The sequence below is a fragment of the Eptesicus fuscus genome, chromosome 22 (genome assembly GCF_027574615.1).
Source record: "Eptesicus fuscus isolate TK198812 chromosome 22, DD_ASM_mEF_20220401, whole genome shotgun sequence".
Taxonomy (NCBI): domain Eukaryota; kingdom Metazoa; phylum Chordata; class Mammalia; order Chiroptera; family Vespertilionidae; genus Eptesicus; species Eptesicus fuscus.
In genome coordinates, this window is record NC_072494.1 from 26,930,996 (window position 1) to 26,949,509 (window position 18,514).

An 18,514-nucleotide genomic window follows, 5' to 3' on the forward strand; every position below is an offset into this window, starting at 1 on the left:
CAAGAAAATGGCACGGAGGGGAACACCTTTTAAATGGATTTTTGGCTGAGACTTGGCACATGGCAGTTCTACGGGAGGAGATGTGAAGTGGGGACATTCTTCTGCCTCACCAAGCGAAGGGAGGCTTCAAGGTGCTCAGCAAACATGGATCTTGATAGTGACATTTAAAAAAAAAATCCGTTTTCTACCTGGCTCCCATCCTGGATCCAGTCCAGCTCCCTTCCCTTCTCCCACCTTTCCGAATTACAATCAGCGACACCCCACTTCCTGCTGTCTCTCTCACTTCCTTCAACAGCCCCTCTCCCATTTCCCCTCGCTTTTTGCCCATCCAGCTCCCTCCTTCCCTCTTCTCCACATCTCCAAAGTCCCCGAGGAGACCCAAGAGTGACAGTGGCTGCAGCCCTGGTGGAAAAGTTTGCAGCTCCCCCTTCTGTCTGGGCCGAGGGGCCCGAAGGCTGGGCTGGGGCGTCCTGGCTTCTGGGGGGGAAATCGTGGACGAGGTGTCTGAAGCAGCGCTGTACCAAAAAGAAAAAGAAACCCCCCTTTGTGCTAGTGAGCGCGGTGACTTTCAGTTTGGGTCTTTGGCACTCATTCCGGACAGCCATTGTTCCCCCTTGGGTGCTTGTAGGTTAGGAGCAGCGCCGGTGGGAGCGGTGGGAGCGGTGGGAACGGAGCGCGCCCGGGGAGCGCTTCCCTGGAACTGGAGCGACCCCCGCGCCCGTGCGGAGAGAAGCCAGCAGCGCGCGCGCGCGCGCGCGGAGGGGGGGCGGGGATTCAGAGCCAGGGGGCGGGGACCTGGGGGGCGGCACGGGCCAATCAGGAGGCGCGGCCGAGCCAGGCTCCCTCCCGGCTCCCGGGCGAGTGGCGGACAGAGGAAAGTTGGGAGGCTCGGCGGCCGGCCCTGCGAGAGCGGCGGCGGCGGCGAGGGGCAGCGGGACTCCGGCGCGGCGCCGTAGGGCTTCGGTGCGCCCCCGGGTCGGGCCGGGCGCGCCACCCGCACTCCGCCACCCGCCACCCGGGCCGCGGGCAGATTCCGCCCCCGGAGGAAGCTGCGTCCAGACAAAAGCTCTGCATCTTTGCCGCTCAGCCCCTGCAGGGAGTCAGTCGCGTTGGGTGCCTGTCCCGGTCCGAGTCGCAGCTCCAAACTTTTGGGCAGTTCACAGAGGTTTCCAGAGTCTAATGAGTGGCTCGGAGAGGAGCCCCTCCGTCTGTGACTGAGCAGGACTAAGCACCGCGCTCAGGAAAAGAGGGAGAAAAAGACAGAAAAGACCATGATTTCCCGGGACCCCGTCCGCGCAGTATTGCTGTTTGCTCTGCTTTATGCCTCCCTCGCTCAAGACGCGAGCCCCCCGTCCGAGGTCAGCGCAGAGGACATCCCCGAGGGGGCCTCCACCTTGGCTTTTGTGTTCGATGTGACTGGCTCCATGTATGATGATCTAGTTCAGGTGATCGAAGGGGCGTCCAAAATTCTGGAGACGTCTTTGAAAAGACCTAAAAGACCTCTGTACAACTTTGCTTTGGTGCCTTTCCATGACCCAGGTAAGGGAAATGTTTATTCTTTGTTATTCCTTTAAAAAAATATATCTTTTAATTGATTCCAGAGAGGAAAGGAGAGGGAGAGAGAGAGAGAAACATCAATGATCAGAGAGAAGCATTGACCGGCTGCTTCCTGCACGCCCCACACTGGGGATGGAGCCCGCAACCCTGCACGTGCCCACACCGGGAATCAAACCGTGACCTCCTGGTTTACAGGTCGAGGGAGGCTCAACCACTGAGCCACAGGGCTGGGCGTAGGTCTTTGTTACTTCTTATGATCCCATCGCGCTTTATGCTGTGAAACTGTTTCTAAATCTTTCTGATAGATGTGTAGCCCGAAAACAGTTGTAAGAAAGAATTGCTGCTTGGCTTCCGGGGTGGCTCTGATACCTGCTCGTGTCTCAGCCATGGAGTAGATAAGATGGCTTGGACGGTGGTCCCCAAGCCTGGGTATGTGGAATTAAGGAAACCCACAATCCAGTCTTGAGCAACAACAGCGCCTGCTGACTTTTTAATGTTAGAGCTGAAGAATGTTTAATTATAAAGGCAGATTTGAACATGGGTGTTCGGCCGCAATCCTTCACAAGCTAACCACATCCAGGTGGAGAGCACGCGCAGGATAAGGCTCATCTGAGACGGGGAAAAACCTGTGTGAGAGACAAGGAAGCGTGGAGTAATTACTGCTCGTGGGACGGAAGAGCGGCAAATGAGAGAAACCATTCATTGCTTAACTGAATCTATTCATCTTTGCACCAGGTCATCATTAGCTAGGTTCACAGATGGGTATATAAACATTGTGTCTAGGGCTCATGCAGTAGAAATGCATGTAATTTGGTATGTCAGTGCTCTTTAAAGGTAGTTGAAGCCAAAGGACTTTATTTTTTGCCCTGAAGCTGTGGGTTTCAGCTGCTCCACTGTAACAGGACCCGATTTACTTTTTTTTTTTTTTTCCAGTTCCCCTTTAAAGTGGCACCTTTCTGTGAGGCTCTTAGGAGCCCTCATTGTCATTGCGGAGGGCAGTGTCGCTGCCAGGGAGCCCTGGGGCGTGCTGTCTAGCATCCACCTGAGTTTCATTAACACAAGTCGCTGCCCAGTTGAAGAAATCAAGCAGTGGCTTCTTAAAAGTCCTCCCCCACTGTTCTCCCCTGTTTTTCCTGCTTTGAAATTCTCTTTTTGGTAGAAGACCTTGACACAGCCTCTTTACAATGAGAGCTTGACATTGAGAATTTCAGATTTTTTCCCTTGTGCATTTGACAAACATAAAGTTCAAATTATTGCAAGCTGTCAAATGTGTCAGTTGTCAACTATTTAAAAAAAGATGGCTGTGGGGAAATTTGGAGGGGAAGTAGAATTTTCTGTTTTTTTCCCCCTTTCAGATGATGAAAACAATAACCTACTCTTCTGGGATATATATATATATATATATATATATATATATATATATATATAAAACATTTCTACATTGATGAAATATTCTTTATATTTGAATGAAGAATTGAATGGTTATTTGCTGTGTTTCCGCTCAGTAAGGCACCTCGTGTCTTACAATGTTTCAATATATTAAATGTCAAGATGTCGATGTTGATGCAGTTCAAAACTTGTTATTTTGGAATAGCCTAAATATTTCTTCTGTACGGGTAAATCTGAAGTTGGCTAAAAAACAAAGTAAAAATTGCTTTCTCTAATTAACACCACCATTTGCTCTTCTCCAAAAGACTCTTATGAAATGATGTTGCTGCAAACAGAACACAGAAATTGCCTCAAGTCATAAATGGAAACTGGATCATCATGATATTTCAATGTGATATGAAAATTATTGGAATAAATTGCATTGTGGTATGCTGCATTCCCAATTGTTACCAAATGGGAAAGTTTGCTGTAGTTGACTTTCCTATAGTTTAGCAGTCATGTTTCAAAGTGGGGGAAACTTGGCATGCTAATAAGAGATGACTAATAAATTAGATCTTTCTAGAATTAATACACGAAAATGATTAAACTGGTTCCATAAAATTAATTGTAAGTGTAATTCAGCAAAACTATTAATTCTGTTTCCATTGTGATTAGAGAGAAGTGGCCAAGTGTTTCTGTTATCTAAGAGTATTTAAAGTATTTTTAAAGATAAAGAGGGAAATAGAAGTTAAAACATACTAATAACTTTTAGTTTATTAATTCATTTTAATGGATTGTAATAATACCTTGGTGTGACATTTTCTCTCTAACACTAGGTGTGTAAAATCATTTTTTATTTCCTTTTACTTGTGATTAGTGATCAGCTTAGAATGACAAAAAGGGCCTTGAATGGGGATTGGCTGTTTTACTGAGTGACATTGGAACAGTCAATTTATCTTTTTGAATGTTTTCTGAACTGTAAAATGAGGGAATTGGATTTGAACGTCTCTAAGGTCACTTCTAACTGTGACACTTTATGACTGATTGTTTTATATGTGGTTGCTTTTCCTAGTTTCTAACACAAATTCCTACAGTTGGGTGATACAACTGACATGAAAAGAAATAATGTGTTATTGAATATAATAATTGCATTAATTATAATCATAATTACTAATTATATTAATGACCTTGACTACAACTTTTCAAAGCCATTTGATACCTGCTACTGCACTTAGCTAGATGAAATAATGGAGATCTGGGATAGAGTCTCAGGCATTTGACAGAGACCTGAGGCCTTTCAGGTGACGCTTTGGACCTCTGCATTACAGTTTGGGGCACGGTGTGTGCTTGCAGGTGGGGGTGAAAATTAAAATACATGGAAAAGATAACCACAGAGGAAAAAGTCTAACAACTTGACAAGGAAGTGATAAAATCACTCAGAAAATGTGCACATCAGAGGCCATTCTTGGAGGACCAATAACACACCCAAGGAAGGGGAAGCATCAGAGAGGACCAGGGACATGGAATATCAGGCCAGCTTTTTGATGCTAATTATCTTAAATGTGTTTTGTGTTTTTTTTTAAAATTTCTATAATCCCTTACAATGCATTAATTTTTAACAGCTTTATTAAGATATAATTCCCATATCATACAAACATTCATATTCACAGATATATACAACCATCACCACAATTTTGGAACATTTTTATTACCTCAAAGAGAAACCTCATGCCTTTTATTTATCTACTAGAGGCCCGGTGCACGAAATTCGTGCATGGGGGTGCAGGGGGTGGGGGTGTCCCTCAGCCCTGTCTTGGCCTGCAAAGACGCCAGCATCCCTCACCCCGGCCTCTAGCCAGAGGTTCCTCCCCTCCTTCTGCACAGCCTCTGGGAAGATGCTTGTCCTGGGGCCTCCTCAGGGCCCTGGCCCACAACGCCCTGCAGTTCGGGTACTCGGGGGCTTGGGCTTTCAGTTCTGGCTTCCTCACCTGGCATGGTGAGCATCAGCTGCCATGGGAGCCTTGCCTTAGGAGTCACCCCCTTGGACCATACTACTTGCGAGTGTGTGTGTGGGGATGGCCTCGGTGGCAGTGATTTAATGTCTGTAGAATGCCCACTGACACCCACCACCGCGGTGCCACACTGGTCCCGTCTGGACTGCTGGCAGGGGGCTTCCAGTCTGCGACTGGGGCTGATGGGCTGCGACTGGGGGCTGCAGGTGGAGGACCCCGGCACCCATAGGGCTGTCAGCATCAGGAACTGGAAAGATCCGTTTTTCTGGTTCCTCCCCTCCCGCGCGGATGCTGAGCTCTGGGCCCCAAAGGCCCGTTCACTCCCGCCGCACGGCCAGCTGGGGCGGGGATGTGTGCGCGCGGCGCCGGGGGCCCTTTAACTCCCGCCGCACAGCCGGCCAGGATAGGGGCGCGTGTGCGTGGCCTCGGAGGCCCGTTTACTCCCGCCGCACGGCCCGCTGGGCCGCAGCACAGCCATGGCGCAGACGCTGAGAGCTAGCCAGCGGCGGTGCGAGCTCAGCGCCCTGCCGGCCCCATTTGGTCCCTGCTCAGCAGCGCAGCGGCCGATCGCAAGTCCCCGCCCCCTGCTCCTTCCACCGGCCCAATCGGCTACCCTGGCCACCCCAAGTCCCGCCCCCCCGTGCCTCCCGGCCCAATCGCAGGCATAGCAGAGGTACGGTCAATTTGCATATTACCATTTTATTATGTAGGATCATTTCTCTATCCCCTTATCATCCTTCTCCCAGCCCTAAGCAACCACTAATTTACTTTCTGTCTCTCTAGGTTTTCCCCTTCTGGATTTTTATATGACTGGAATCGTATAATATGTGTTCTTTTCTGACTGGCTTCTTTCACGTTAGCATAATGTTTTCAAGGTTCCTTCATGTTGTTGCATGAGGATGTTGCATGAGACCCAACTTTGAGATGAGAGGGTTGAAATCACCCCTGTCCCCCACTCCTGACCTCTGGGGAAGAGAGAGGGGCTGGAGGATGAAGCAGTTGTCTGTTGCCAGTGGTTCAGTCAATCATGATTGTGGGATGAAGCCTTCATAAAAACCCAAAAGGATGGTTTCAGAGAGCTTCGGGTTGGGGACCACGTGGAGCTGCAGAGAGAGGGCGAGCTCTGAGAGCAGGGAAGCCCTGTCTGTGTCCTGTTCCCCACCTTTCCCTGGGCATCTGTTCCACCTGGCTGTTCCTGATATCCACGTAAGAAACGTCCACGCCTGTAGAGAATTTTATGAATTTACTTGAGCCAAACTGATGACAGTTGCCGGGAAGCAAAATCTCAATGAATTGAGACAGTACTCTCCAGAGAATGGCGGTATTGCAGCTTTACTTATACATTAGAATCAGAGGATGAGGTGTAAAGAGGGTCCCGCGAAATCCATTGGTGTTAGATTACGGGAGTGGGAGAAAGCAAACGGGGGCAATCTCTGGGATTGGATAAAAAGTAAAATAGAAACACATATTTCTTTCACATGGGCGGGGACAGGGTAGTCAGTAGTTGACATTGACAGCACATAGAGATGGTTTGCAGGGAATAAGATAACAAGGAGAGGTTCTGCTTATAGGTTGTGCCCTGAGGGGTCTGGAAAAAGACAATCACTCTGACATTTCCAAGGAGAGTTATCTCAGATACAGAAAGATGGTAGACAGGCTCCCTTAAGTTTAAGATGGACCTTTGCCAAGGAAGCCACAGGCCCCGGACAGGACTACCCACTATGACCCATTTCTAGTTGGGAATGTTTGTCCCGATCATCCTAATGTGGTTACTTTTGGCCTCTGTGTTTGTAAGGCCCACCATGCAGGCCTCCCCTGAGCTTGTCAAGTTTGGCGTGTGGCCCCTTTTTTTCATTCGCACCGAGTTATATTCTTTTATAATAAAACAGGTAATCTAATGAGGAAATGCGTGTTCTGAGGTTTTTTGAGCTGCTCTAGCAAATTAATTGGATCCAAGGAGGGGGCTGTTAGGGGGTTGTTGGCCCCTGTGATGTATAGCTGGTTGGTCAGGAGCACACAAAACAGCTGGGGCTTGTGATTGAAGTCTCACGTTGTGGGGAGGGTGCAGTCTTGTAGAATTAAACCCTTTAACTGGTGGAATCTGATGCTATCTCCAGGTAAACAGGTATCGGAATTGAGTTGAATTCTTGGGCCTTGCAAATCTATCGACATTTTATATGAGCTAAACCTCAAATTGAAATGTCAGTTTCAATACGTGTAGGAAAAAGATCCAAGAAGATATCAGTCTCCCTTTGTAGTTCCTCCTGTGCAAAGGGTTTTCATGAGGAAAAGGGTTGGTCTTTTAAATCCAAGAGAAACCAAACTAAAGTAGAATTTAAGAGTGAGAGATTTTGGTTGCAATGATTACTTCGTTTCCTAGCATGACAGAGTATTTAATTTTAATTTTTTTAAAAGTAAAGTGGGATTTATTGAAGATGCACTCCAAGCAAGGAGTGAGCCAGTTGAGAGAGACAATGGCCCCAAACTCCTGATTTATAGGGTATAATGAGGGATTTTCTAGGTGGAGACTTTAATTTGCATTCAGGTTTGATTGATAGAGTAGGGTTATTTAATTATATTTCTTCTGTGCATGCCTTTACCCATAATGCAATACAGAAAAATCCAAGGGGGTCGTTCTAAACCGCAATGCAAATTTTATTATACCGTATTTTCCGGCGTATAAGACGACTGGGCATATAAGATTTTCCTGGGTTAAAAAGTTGTCTTATACGCCGGAAAATATGGTAATTAGTCCAGGACCCTAGTAAGGTCACACTGAGGTCATGTTGCTTTCCTCTGAGCTTCTGCCAAAATCCAGCTGATTCTGAACCTGCCCGCTGACAGTCTGCTGGCTGCTGGGTGGCCTACAGAGAGGTGGTCTGAAGACACTGTTGGTCTGACCCCTGTTCAGGACCCCAGGGCAGACCCCACCCCAGCCACTCATGTCTAACTTCCTACCTAATACCTGGACGAGCTGCCGCTGCCCATTGCTGCCCTGGTTGCAAGCCTTGTGGGGTCCCTTAGAGTTTAGGAGTTGTTTGCCTGTTGGGGAAGAAGAGGGGGAAGGGGAAGGCATGGGCATGCTCCTGGGAGGGAGAGCATGCCCTCCATGATAGAGTATTTTAACTGAGAGGGGATCCCGTGTCTCTGGATGTTTTGAGGACATGGAGAAGCATTTTGCTACCCACAATGAAAACTTTCTCCCAAAGTGGAAGGACCACATTTGATAAATCATATATGTTCCATGTGTTAGGAATGTTACTAGTTAACAGAAGCCTCTCTGACTCCCACTTTTTCTTAAGTTGAGGAACAGCTTTCAATTGATTGTAGGTAAGTCAGAATTTGGTTTTGCTTATGATGTGACTCTGGTCAAACATAAAATAACCATTCTCAAAGGTTTTCATAACTCTGCTTCCCTACCTTTCTCTCCGATCAGACATTAAGCAATCTGGGCAGGACTCATTTATAGTATCTCACAGGCCTGCCACACAGCACACACTCAGGAAAAGTTTCATCACTGAATTCTGAAAACAAGAACTGAGGATTTCTCTGGGCACTTTAAACTTGCCTCACATGCCTATGATTTTACTTTTAAAATCATAACAATCAGAAGAATAAAACTAAACAACATAATAATTTATGAAGTTGACCTTTCAGATTCTTTAAAAGTACTAAAGAATCAGTGGTATTGCTCTTACTTATTGAATGACTCACATCTATACTAATAAAAGGGTAATATGCTAATTAGACTGGACATCTTCTGGACATCCTTCTGGACGTCCTTCCGGACAAAGCCATGGAGGCGGGCGCTGAGGCAGAGGTGGTTAGGGGCGACCAGGCCGGCAGGGGAGAGCAGTTAGGGGTGACCAGGCTGGCAGGGGTGAGAACTTGGGGGTGACCAGGCTGGCAGAGGAGGGCAGTTAGGGGCAACCAGACTGGCAGGGGTGGACAGTTAGGGGCAACCAGGTCAGCAGGGGAGGGCAGTTATGGGTGACCAGGCCAGCAGGGAGAGTGGTTAGGGGCAATCAGGCAGTCAGGCAGGTGAGCGGTAAGGAGCTAGCAGTCCCAGATTGTGATACGGATGTCCAACTGCCGGTTTAGGCCTGATCCCTGCAGCATTGGGCTTAAACCAGCAGTCAGACATCCCCCGAGGGGTCCCAGAATGGAGAGGGTGCAGGCCGGACTGAGGGACCCTCCCCTGTGCACGAATTTTGTGCACCAGGCCTCTAGTTTGTCTATAAAGAGTCAATAGGCACTGGAGAGAAGCCAGTTATCATTTGGGTGATATATATCTCCCAGCCAAGCTTGAAATGAAAGTATCATTGTGACCCAGATAATGACAGAGTCTTGGGTAGTTATTGACTGTTTGTATGGCAGGTAAGTTTTGGAGGTGATTTCTATGCAGTTGGGAGTATCTCAGCTGCATGCCGTAAGATAGTCTGCCTACTTTCCAGTTTTAATTGGACTGGTGGAAGGAGTGTCACTACAAATAAATTAATTTCTAAAGAGCATTGTGCAAACAAAAGATCCACATCATAGGTGGTTCTCACAAGTCTACAGTATTTTCAACCTTGGTTTTGTTTATCTCTGATAAATCCCTTGAGAATCCCCATCTCTACGGGGAATAGGAAAAATTTTAAAATGGACTTATATCGAATGTAAGGTGTAATGAAATAAACTTTTCCCACTTTAGTAACATTATCATGGTTAAATAATATATGTCAAGGTCCTTTAAAAGTACTAAAGAATCAGTGGTGTTGCTCTTACTTATTGAATGACTCACATTTGTCTATAAAGATTCAATAGGCACTGGAGAGAAGAAAAATAGTAGAACCTTTATACAATAATACTAAAAAATTATCGAGTGAGAATATCTACCTGATGACTTGGTTATTAATCAACCTACAGGCAAAGGGCAGTTCGAACCAGTTCAAATGTTATATTCTAATACACTCAGTATTTGAGAAGCATGTGTTCATTGCTGCACTGTCCCCTTGGGCCCTAGACCACTGCTTCATAATTGGGAAACCAACAAGAGAATTTAAAAATCCAAAGATAAGCCCTTATATTCAGTGATTCATTCATTCACTCATTCATCGGTCAATAATAGACTTCCTACTATTTGTCAAGGACTATGCTAGGTGCTTTTGATTCAAAGATAATGAATGAGGCCTAGCTTACAAGAAGTTAATATATGGGGTAACGTGCAAGAGAAATGATAATATTATATAACGAACTACGGCTTAGAGTGGAAAGAAATACAGGGCTTTGTGAGCGCAGAAGCAGTGCCCCTGACTGTGAATTCAGGAGGGTGATGGTCAGCAAAGGTTTTCTGGAAGATATGTGGCCTGGCTGAAACCTCAAGAAAGTGCATAAGCCGAAGATGTTTAAGGAACATATTAAGGCATTTGGATTTCATCCTGAAAGCTATCAGGAGCCTGAAACGGTTATAAGTGAGGAATGACATGGTTGGGTTTTCATTTTAGAGTTGTATCTTGCAGATGGATTGGGGCAAGGCAGTCCTGAGAGCTGAGCAATGAAATCTGAGGCCATCATAGCAATTTGGGGAGAAATAGTGAGGAGACTTGGGCATAGGAAGAAGGGGATAGACTTCTGAGCTATTAAGGAAGTCCAATGAACTGGACTTGGTCCTTAGAATATGGAAAAAAGGAAAATATGATTGCCTTCCATAGGTTAAGATATGAAATTGTCACACACTAGAAGAGAAAAGATATGTAAAGTTCTCTTTAAGAGATACCATTACTCTCTGGCCAGTAGTCTTGACAGTCAGTAAGCAAGCTCCTTATACATGAACTTGTCCAAATAAAATATCAATGAAAAATACAGGGGTGAAAAAGAGTCACAGGAACAGACTTACGCATTGTACAACCAAATGTTTTGTTTTTTTTTAATTGACATATAATATATTAGTTTCCGATGTACAATTTGTATATATTGTGAAATAATCACCACAATAAATCTAGTTAATTACATTATAAAATTTTTTTCTTGTGATGAGGACTTTGAAAATCTACTCTCTTAGCAAATTTCAAATAAGCAATCCAGTACTGACTATAATCCTTATGCTGTACCTTACATCCCCATGACTTATTTATTTTACAACTGGAAGTTTGTACCTTTGACCTCCTTCATCTATTTCACCCACCCCCTATTCCCTACCTCTGTCAACCACCAGTTATATGTTCTTCGTATCTATGAGCTCATTTTTTTCTTAGATTCCACATTTTAGTGGGATCATACAGTATTTGTATGTCTCTGACTTATTTCACTTAGCATAATGTCCCAAGGTCACAGATGAAAAGATTTCCTTCTCTTTTATGGCTGAATAATATTCTACAGTGTGTATTTGTGTGTGTGTGTGTGTACATGTGTATGTGTATATTTATATTCATCCATCAGTGGACACTTAGGTTGTTTCCACATCTAGGCTATTGTAAATAGTGCTGCAATGAACATGGGGTGCTAGTGTTTTTGTTTTTTGCAGATAAATACCCAGAAGTGGAATTGCTGGATCATCTAGTACTTCTATTTTTAACTTTGTGAGGAACCTCCACACTGTTTCCCATAGTGGCAACACCAATTTACATCCCCACTAATAGTACACAAGGGTTCCCTTTCTTCCACATTCTCTCCAACACTTGTTACTTCTTGTCTTTTTGAGAATAGCCATTCTAATAAGTGTGAGGTGTCTGCCTGATAATTAGTGATATTGAGCACATTTTCATGTACCTGTTGGCCAACTGTATTCTTCTTTGGAAAGATGTTTATTCAGATCCTCTGCCCATTTGTAAAATTGAATTATTTGGGTGGTTTTGTTGTGTGCCAATTTTGATCTAGGGTTCAGAGTATTAGTTCATTCTGCACTTAAATAACCAGTCCACCCATAAGCAACACTCCAACTGTAGCCATAGACTGTTTATCTTTATAAATATGTAATGATGTCATTACATATTTGGACCAAACTGTTAACTCTCCTAGTTTTGGTTGCATGCTCACCAAAGAGCCTCCTGATAATTTAACCGCATACACTTTCCTTATAGGGAGAGAAAGCTCTTGTCAGACTGGCACATACATCAGACTTACCAGACAGTTAGGTTCCTGATTGGTAACTCATATTTTGGCACACCAGTCTTATATGTCAGTCTCTATTGTTTAAAATACTCTGACAGGGTCAAGTTAAAGTTTCTGAGTTTGGAAGTCGGAGAGCCAGACCTTAGTTGATGGTTAATTTATCAAAGTAAATGTCTCTGTTTGGGTGGCCTGCCTGTCTCCAGGTATCATCCCCTCAGAATTTCCAACTGTCAGTGTTAGTATGAGTCATGCCAAGTAGCTGTTCTGTCCCCTTGAAACTTATAGAGATACAGCTGAAGCCATTGGAATAAATGAGATCATCCAAGGAGAGTATGTAGACTGAGAGAAGAAGAAAGACAAGATGGAACTACAGAGAACACAAGTATTTAAGAGACAGTGAGAAGGGAAATTCATAAAGGATTCTGGGAAGGAAAGTCCAGGTCAGTAGGAAGAGAAATAGGAATGAGCAGTGTGTGTGTGGAAATCTAAAAGTTGCTAGATTTAAGCAGGCGAAGTTATCAACTCCATCCATGTGTAAGATTACTGAAAATAAAAGCTAAACTAAAGAGGGTAAAATGCAGTTTCATTGGGGTTGTGAGGCCAGGATGCTGAAATGATGGGTAAGAAAATTGTGGTTAAAAGCATAGTCTCCCGAGTCTGATGCCTGGGTTGGAAGCCTGGCTCCACCAATTACTTGTCCCGTGATCTTAATTTCTTTCAGTTTCAGTAATGGGGGGTAATATCTCCTCAATAAAGTTGATGTGAGGATTGAAATAATAAATGCCCCCAAATTGAGCACAATCCCCTGCACACAAGAAATTCTCAATAACTATAAGTTATTGGGACTTAGACTTGAGAAAGAACATTTGAAGATGGAAGAGAGGAGAGAATGTGTAATCCTGCTGAAAGGAGTCAGTGGAGTAGAAGAGATAGAAGATGCCATAGGGAGAAGAGAGCATTTGTGAGACCAGGGCTTTGAGGAAGCAGGAGGAGATGGGATGCAAAGTAGAAGGACTGGTCGTTGGCAGGAGAAGACCTTTGGTTGATTGTGATAGGAGAGAAGCAGACCACAGACAGCAGGCATGGTTATGGACAAGCAGTAGGTTGGGATGCAGGATGCTGGGTGACTTCCTGTCGGATGGACTCTCTTTTTCTGAAAGACACAGAAAGGAGAGACCTTTGATGAGAGGAGGGAAGAGTAGAAGGGTAAGAGAGTTTGGAAAAATAATGGCGTTTTGGAGGTAAGAAGGTGACTGTGGACACAGAGATGGTTTCCCAGGATGAGTTGTGGTTCTGAAGATGGAGCTGTAATGCTTCCACACTGCCTCGCTATGTGATTTTCTCCATCAGCTCTCAGCAGCCTGCGCGTAACTGCAGAGGCTGACCACTGGTTTGATCCAGGACTGGGGTTTTGTTGAGCAAGTGTGATAAAGCAATAGGATATGACTGAGAGGATATTAATGAGAGAGAGAATGAAGTGGCCTATCACAGAGTCCAATGTGGATGTATTGGGCTGACAAGAGCTGAGAATTTTCAGGTGAAGGATGCTCTAACCCAGTGGTTCTCAACCTTTCTAATGCTGCAACCCTTTAATACAGTTCCTCATGTTGTGGCTCTACCGCAGCGGTTGTAACCACAGGTTGAGAACCGCTAGCAGGGTCGCCTAAGACCATCGGAAAACACAGATATTTACATTACGATTCATAACAGTAGCAAAATTACAGTTATGAAGTAGCAACGAAAATAATTTTATGGTTGGGGGTCACCACAACATGAGGAACTGTATTAAAGGGTCGCGGCATTAGAAAGGCTGAGAACCACTGCACAGGAAGTTGAGGTTATTGATGAGAATAGCCAGAGTGATTGATCACAGAATTTAGCTTGAGTAGAAAAGGAACTTAAATTGGAATGAAGATTGTGGGGTTGAGATCAGGGCACTTGAGTCGGCAGCGTTGAATGTGGATGTTAAAAGAAACCCAGGGAATAACAGAGCTTAGAATGGTGAGGAAGACAGTGAGTCAGGCATCACATTTTTATTTCATAAGAATTGTTGAGAGGTCTCCAGCTGGCAGTTAACTATGCCGAGGAGGGTTAGCGGGTGTCATTGGTGTCAAGCACCTCAAAACGGCAGGTGTTTTGTCTGAAGGTAGAGAAATAATTGGGGTAAAATGCTGACCCACGTCTTGATCCTGGCATATCTGGGGTGTTGGCGAATGGGTAGACCTCACTAGGGAGCGCTGTAGGATGAGAGGTGGTGTCATCAGTGGAGAACACTGTTTCAGCTACAGAGGGAGGGAGGTAGAGAGTTCCTGTGGGAAGATGGTTTGGCAGATCACAGCATTGGTGAGGGCATCGGATGGAGAAAGGAATGGGTCAGGAGAGAGGAAACAGGGTGAGAGCAAGAGAAAGAGGAGTGGTTTGCATTTGGGGCAGTGACCACAGATGGTGGTGATGAAAGGCAGGGTGGGATATGCTGGTGCAAAGTCTAGCTGAGGCTTGGGTATAAATGGAAGATACCAGTGCAGGCCCTGGGAGATTTGGAGCCCGATGATGTCAGCTGTTGGCAACTCGGTCTGAGGGCAGGGACTCCTGAGGAAACCTTACCTCACGTGTCTTCCTGACACAGGCTTAGTAGTATCATCTTTATTTCTAGTAATAACAGCTACCATTTTATTTTTTGAGTCACTACCATGGACTAGACACTAAACTTTGATACATACTGTGTTTTACGTCATTAGGCTCACAAATCGCTAAGTGGTGGATGTTGTCTTTAGTTTACATGCGAAGCAACTGAAGCTTATATGCACTCTCATAAAATTTCCTGGGAAAAAACCAAACAAACAATAGCTTCCTGCACATTATTTTTTGCTTCTTCTTGTGTTTTGAGACACGTGTGAGATGGAGGAGCGGAGCCTAAAAAGGCCTGGCAAAGGGACCTCTGTGTTAGTTGCTTGGGCTGCCATAACCTAGTACCCCACACTGGGTGGCTAAACAACAGAAATTTATTGTCTCAGTTCTGGGAGCTAGAATCTGAAATCAAGATGTTGGCAGTTTCCCTCTCCAGGCTGTGCGGGAGAGCCTGCCCCACGCTCTCTCCCAGCTTCTGGTGGTTTGCTGGCACTCTTCGGTGTTCCTTGGCCTGTGGACGCACAGTTCGCTGCCTTCATGTTCACAGGGCGGTCTCTCTGTACACTGGGTCAGATTTCCCATTTTTATCAGGACACCAGTCATATTGGAGTATTGGCCCACCCTACTCCAGTATGACCTCATCTTAACTAACTACATCTGCGACAATCTTAGTTCCAAATAAGGCCACATTCTGAGGTGCTGGGGGATGGGACTTCAACATATGAATTTTGGGTAGACACATTTCAACCCATGTTGAAACCACTCAGTAATTAACATTTAAAAAACAAGAAGCCAGCCCTAGTCAGTTTGCCTCAGTGGATATAGAGCATCAGCCTGAGGACTGAAGGGTCCCAGATCCAATTCTGGTCGGGGGCACATGCCTGGGTTATGCAGGAGGTAGCCAATCAATGATTCTCTCTCATCATCGACATTTTTATCTCTCTCTCCCTCTCCCTTCCTCTCTAAAATAATAAACAAACAAACAAACAACAACAAAAAATCTCACAAGACTCTATTACTCTATTACTAGAGAGACTTGGGCTGTCTATAAATTTCTGATAAAAATGTTTATATTAGGGAGATTATGAACTCTAAGCTCTCATCTCTTTTTGGATGGGCATGGGGTCCTTGGTGGTAATTATGGAGAGAGGCATTAATATGTTTGGGATGCTATTTCAGTCCTGGAAATAATTTGAACTTAAAAAAAAATCTGTGAATGTTACTTTTAAAGCATTTAATACTTTGAGTATTTACTCTTAAAACATTTAATAAAGATTTATTTGATTTTTTTGAGATGTTGAGATATTTAATTTTGAAATGAGGGAAATCCTATAGGAGCTAGGAATTCTGGAAATTAGGTGTGGATTCCTAAATATTCCTAAATATTTTGAGTTTGTATACCTCTAGTTTTTGGTTCTTTTTTTCTTGGAAACTTCAAACACACCAGTTGGAGCAATTTTCCCCATGAGCACCTAATCTCTGAAAGCTAACCTTTTAGCACTGTTTTATAGCAAGTCGGAGGAATTCCTTGAAGTTCCCAGGGTGACTCTGAGCTGTTCTTATCAAGATCTAGGAGGCTGGCCAAAGAGACTGACGGGTGATGGGGAAGAGAGAATACAGGAGCTGGATCTTCTTGGATCTTTTCACCAGGTAGAAAGGAGAAAAAAAATACATTATTTCATTAAGCAGTAGAGAACAAAACCCTAAAATGATATTGTACTATCTGGAATGTCAAGTTTTGAGATTCAAAGTGAAATCTGTTTTGCTTTTTGGTTAGTTCATTATTTCCACTTCAAAGCCCGTTGCCAGAGCACACAAAGAACCTCGTTCCTATTGTTTCATGCTCCCCAGAGGGTCTCCCCTGCTCTTCTTAGACGGACTTGTTCACCACCCTCTGGATCAGATGGTCACCCTTCTGCCTTGAAGTTTTCTCTGGAGCCACACCCCATGTTGGAATGTGTGTCCCTGTGTGCCAGACATTTTCACATCTATAATTAAAAAGATTTGTCAGAATTCCACCTCATCCAAGGAATTTTCCTAGAGTATTGGGAAGATGTCATTCAATATTGCGATCCCCTTTTATATTTATTATAACCTTTCTGGACCTAATTAGTGCCTTTGATAATTTCACTCCTCTTGTTTTCCTTCTGTATTGTAACAGAAAAGAACAGTTTGATTTATCTTGACAAAGTAAAACTTAGTAGAGTTAGGATGACAGAAGTTTTGAGTGAATTGTCTCTAATAACAAATGGACCAACGTTTGATTATTAACCAGCTACGAAATCTCAAAGCTTTAGTTTCCTTGACATTAAGGTGAAAAGAACAGTCATATTTTCCTTTGTAGAGTTGTGAGCATTGGAAGAGAAAATGCACATGTAACATTTGGTACAAAGCCTGACACAAAGGAAGGACCCACGAGGACTCTATGAGGGAAATCACACTTGACATAGAGTCAGAACACCTGGGTGCTGGTTCTGTAGCTGGGCAGGTCACTTGACCTCTGACGTAGAGCCTCAGTTGCCTTCTGTCTGAGGATATAATCTCTGGTGCTCTGATCGACGTTCAGCCATTGACTCTGGAGCTGGGGGTGGGGGGAGGTCCTTCCTTGTAGCATTTGGCAATTTCCATGGTGTAAATACTCCCCCACTGCCAATTTCAAACTACCAATATGGTATCACTGGATGTAGAGCTGAGACTAGATGTGTACAATTGTCCGCCCACCTTTCCACAAAGGGCGATGTTGATGTTTAGGGATGATATTTGTGAAGAGACTTAGTGTAATAGGCATTCACTAGTGTTACTAGGGAGTGTAATTTTGCTTGGAAAAGTCCTTTGGATTGGAAGAACTAGTTAGGTCAGAATTAGTTTTTTGATGGAAAAAGCCAACTGAGCATTTCCTTCCCCATGACAACTCGAGAAATGTCAGCGGTAAATACCCAGAGAGGCTGGGCGGGCAGCACCAATGCAGAAGTGGATCAGGAGCAGCCCACCGCCACCTTCCATATCCACTGGGGCATCGAAAAGGTAGCTCACATTTACCAGCACCCTTCCCCACCCTACACCCTTCTTCCCGGTGTCCCCATCCCGGCAAAGGTGCTGCATTTTCTTTTGGCTTAAAACAAGAACAATTTATTACCGTATATTTCAGGAGGTGAAAATCAGAAGCGGGTCTCACTGAACTAAAACAAGATGTGCATTCCTTTCGGAAAGTCTAGGAAAGAACCTGTTTCCGGGCCTTGCCTGATTTTGGAGGCGGCCCACATTCCATGACCTCCTGTGTCCCTCTTCAAAGCCACCCGTGGCCGGCCAAGCCTTTGACCCGCTGCATGACTGACAATGACATTTCAGCCTCCAGGTGGCTTCTTTATGTCCTTAGTTATAGATAGGACTTGTGTTCAGCTAGTCTTCAGATGGTCCTCAGGTTGATTGTCCTATAATTTAGTTGTAATTTTGATGCTGTCCTGGGAAGAGGCAAGCGCAGTGTGGACCTCAAGGTGCTACCATTTCCTCTGAGTTGTTCTGGACAAGGACAACACTCTTGAAATCACCCTGGCTCATCTCTTTCTTTCACACCCCACATCTAATCAATCTAATATTGGTTCTACCTTTAAGATTTTAATGTGACCACTACTCATTCCCTCTACCCCTGATCCTGTAGCCCCAGTCACTTTAACTGGCCTTCCTGCCACTCTCCCCAGAGCTGCCAGAGGATGCTTTTAAAACAAAATACAGGTCACATTATTCCCAGCTCCCCTTTCTGACCTCCTTTTAGCATATTGAGCTCTTTATTGATTCTTACAAGCCAGGCACACACCCTCTCCAGAGCCACTGCTCTTGCTGTTTCTTCTTTACAGATC

General features: G+C 44.7%; 1 protein-coding gene across 1 annotated transcript in view; it reads left to right on the forward strand.

Moving 5' to 3' along the window:
- Window positions 1–949: 949 nt before the first annotated feature.
- HMCN1 (hemicentin 1) overlaps window positions 950–18,514 on the forward strand; it is a 379,559-nt gene continuing 361,994 nt past the window's right edge. Inside the window, exon 1 of the mRNA XM_008145958.3 lies at window positions 950–1,539. Coding sequence (XP_008144180.2) covers window positions 1,272–1,539 — 268 coding nt within the window. The 5' untranslated portion in view covers window positions 950–1,271. The remainder of the gene's footprint in view (window positions 1,540–18,514) is intronic.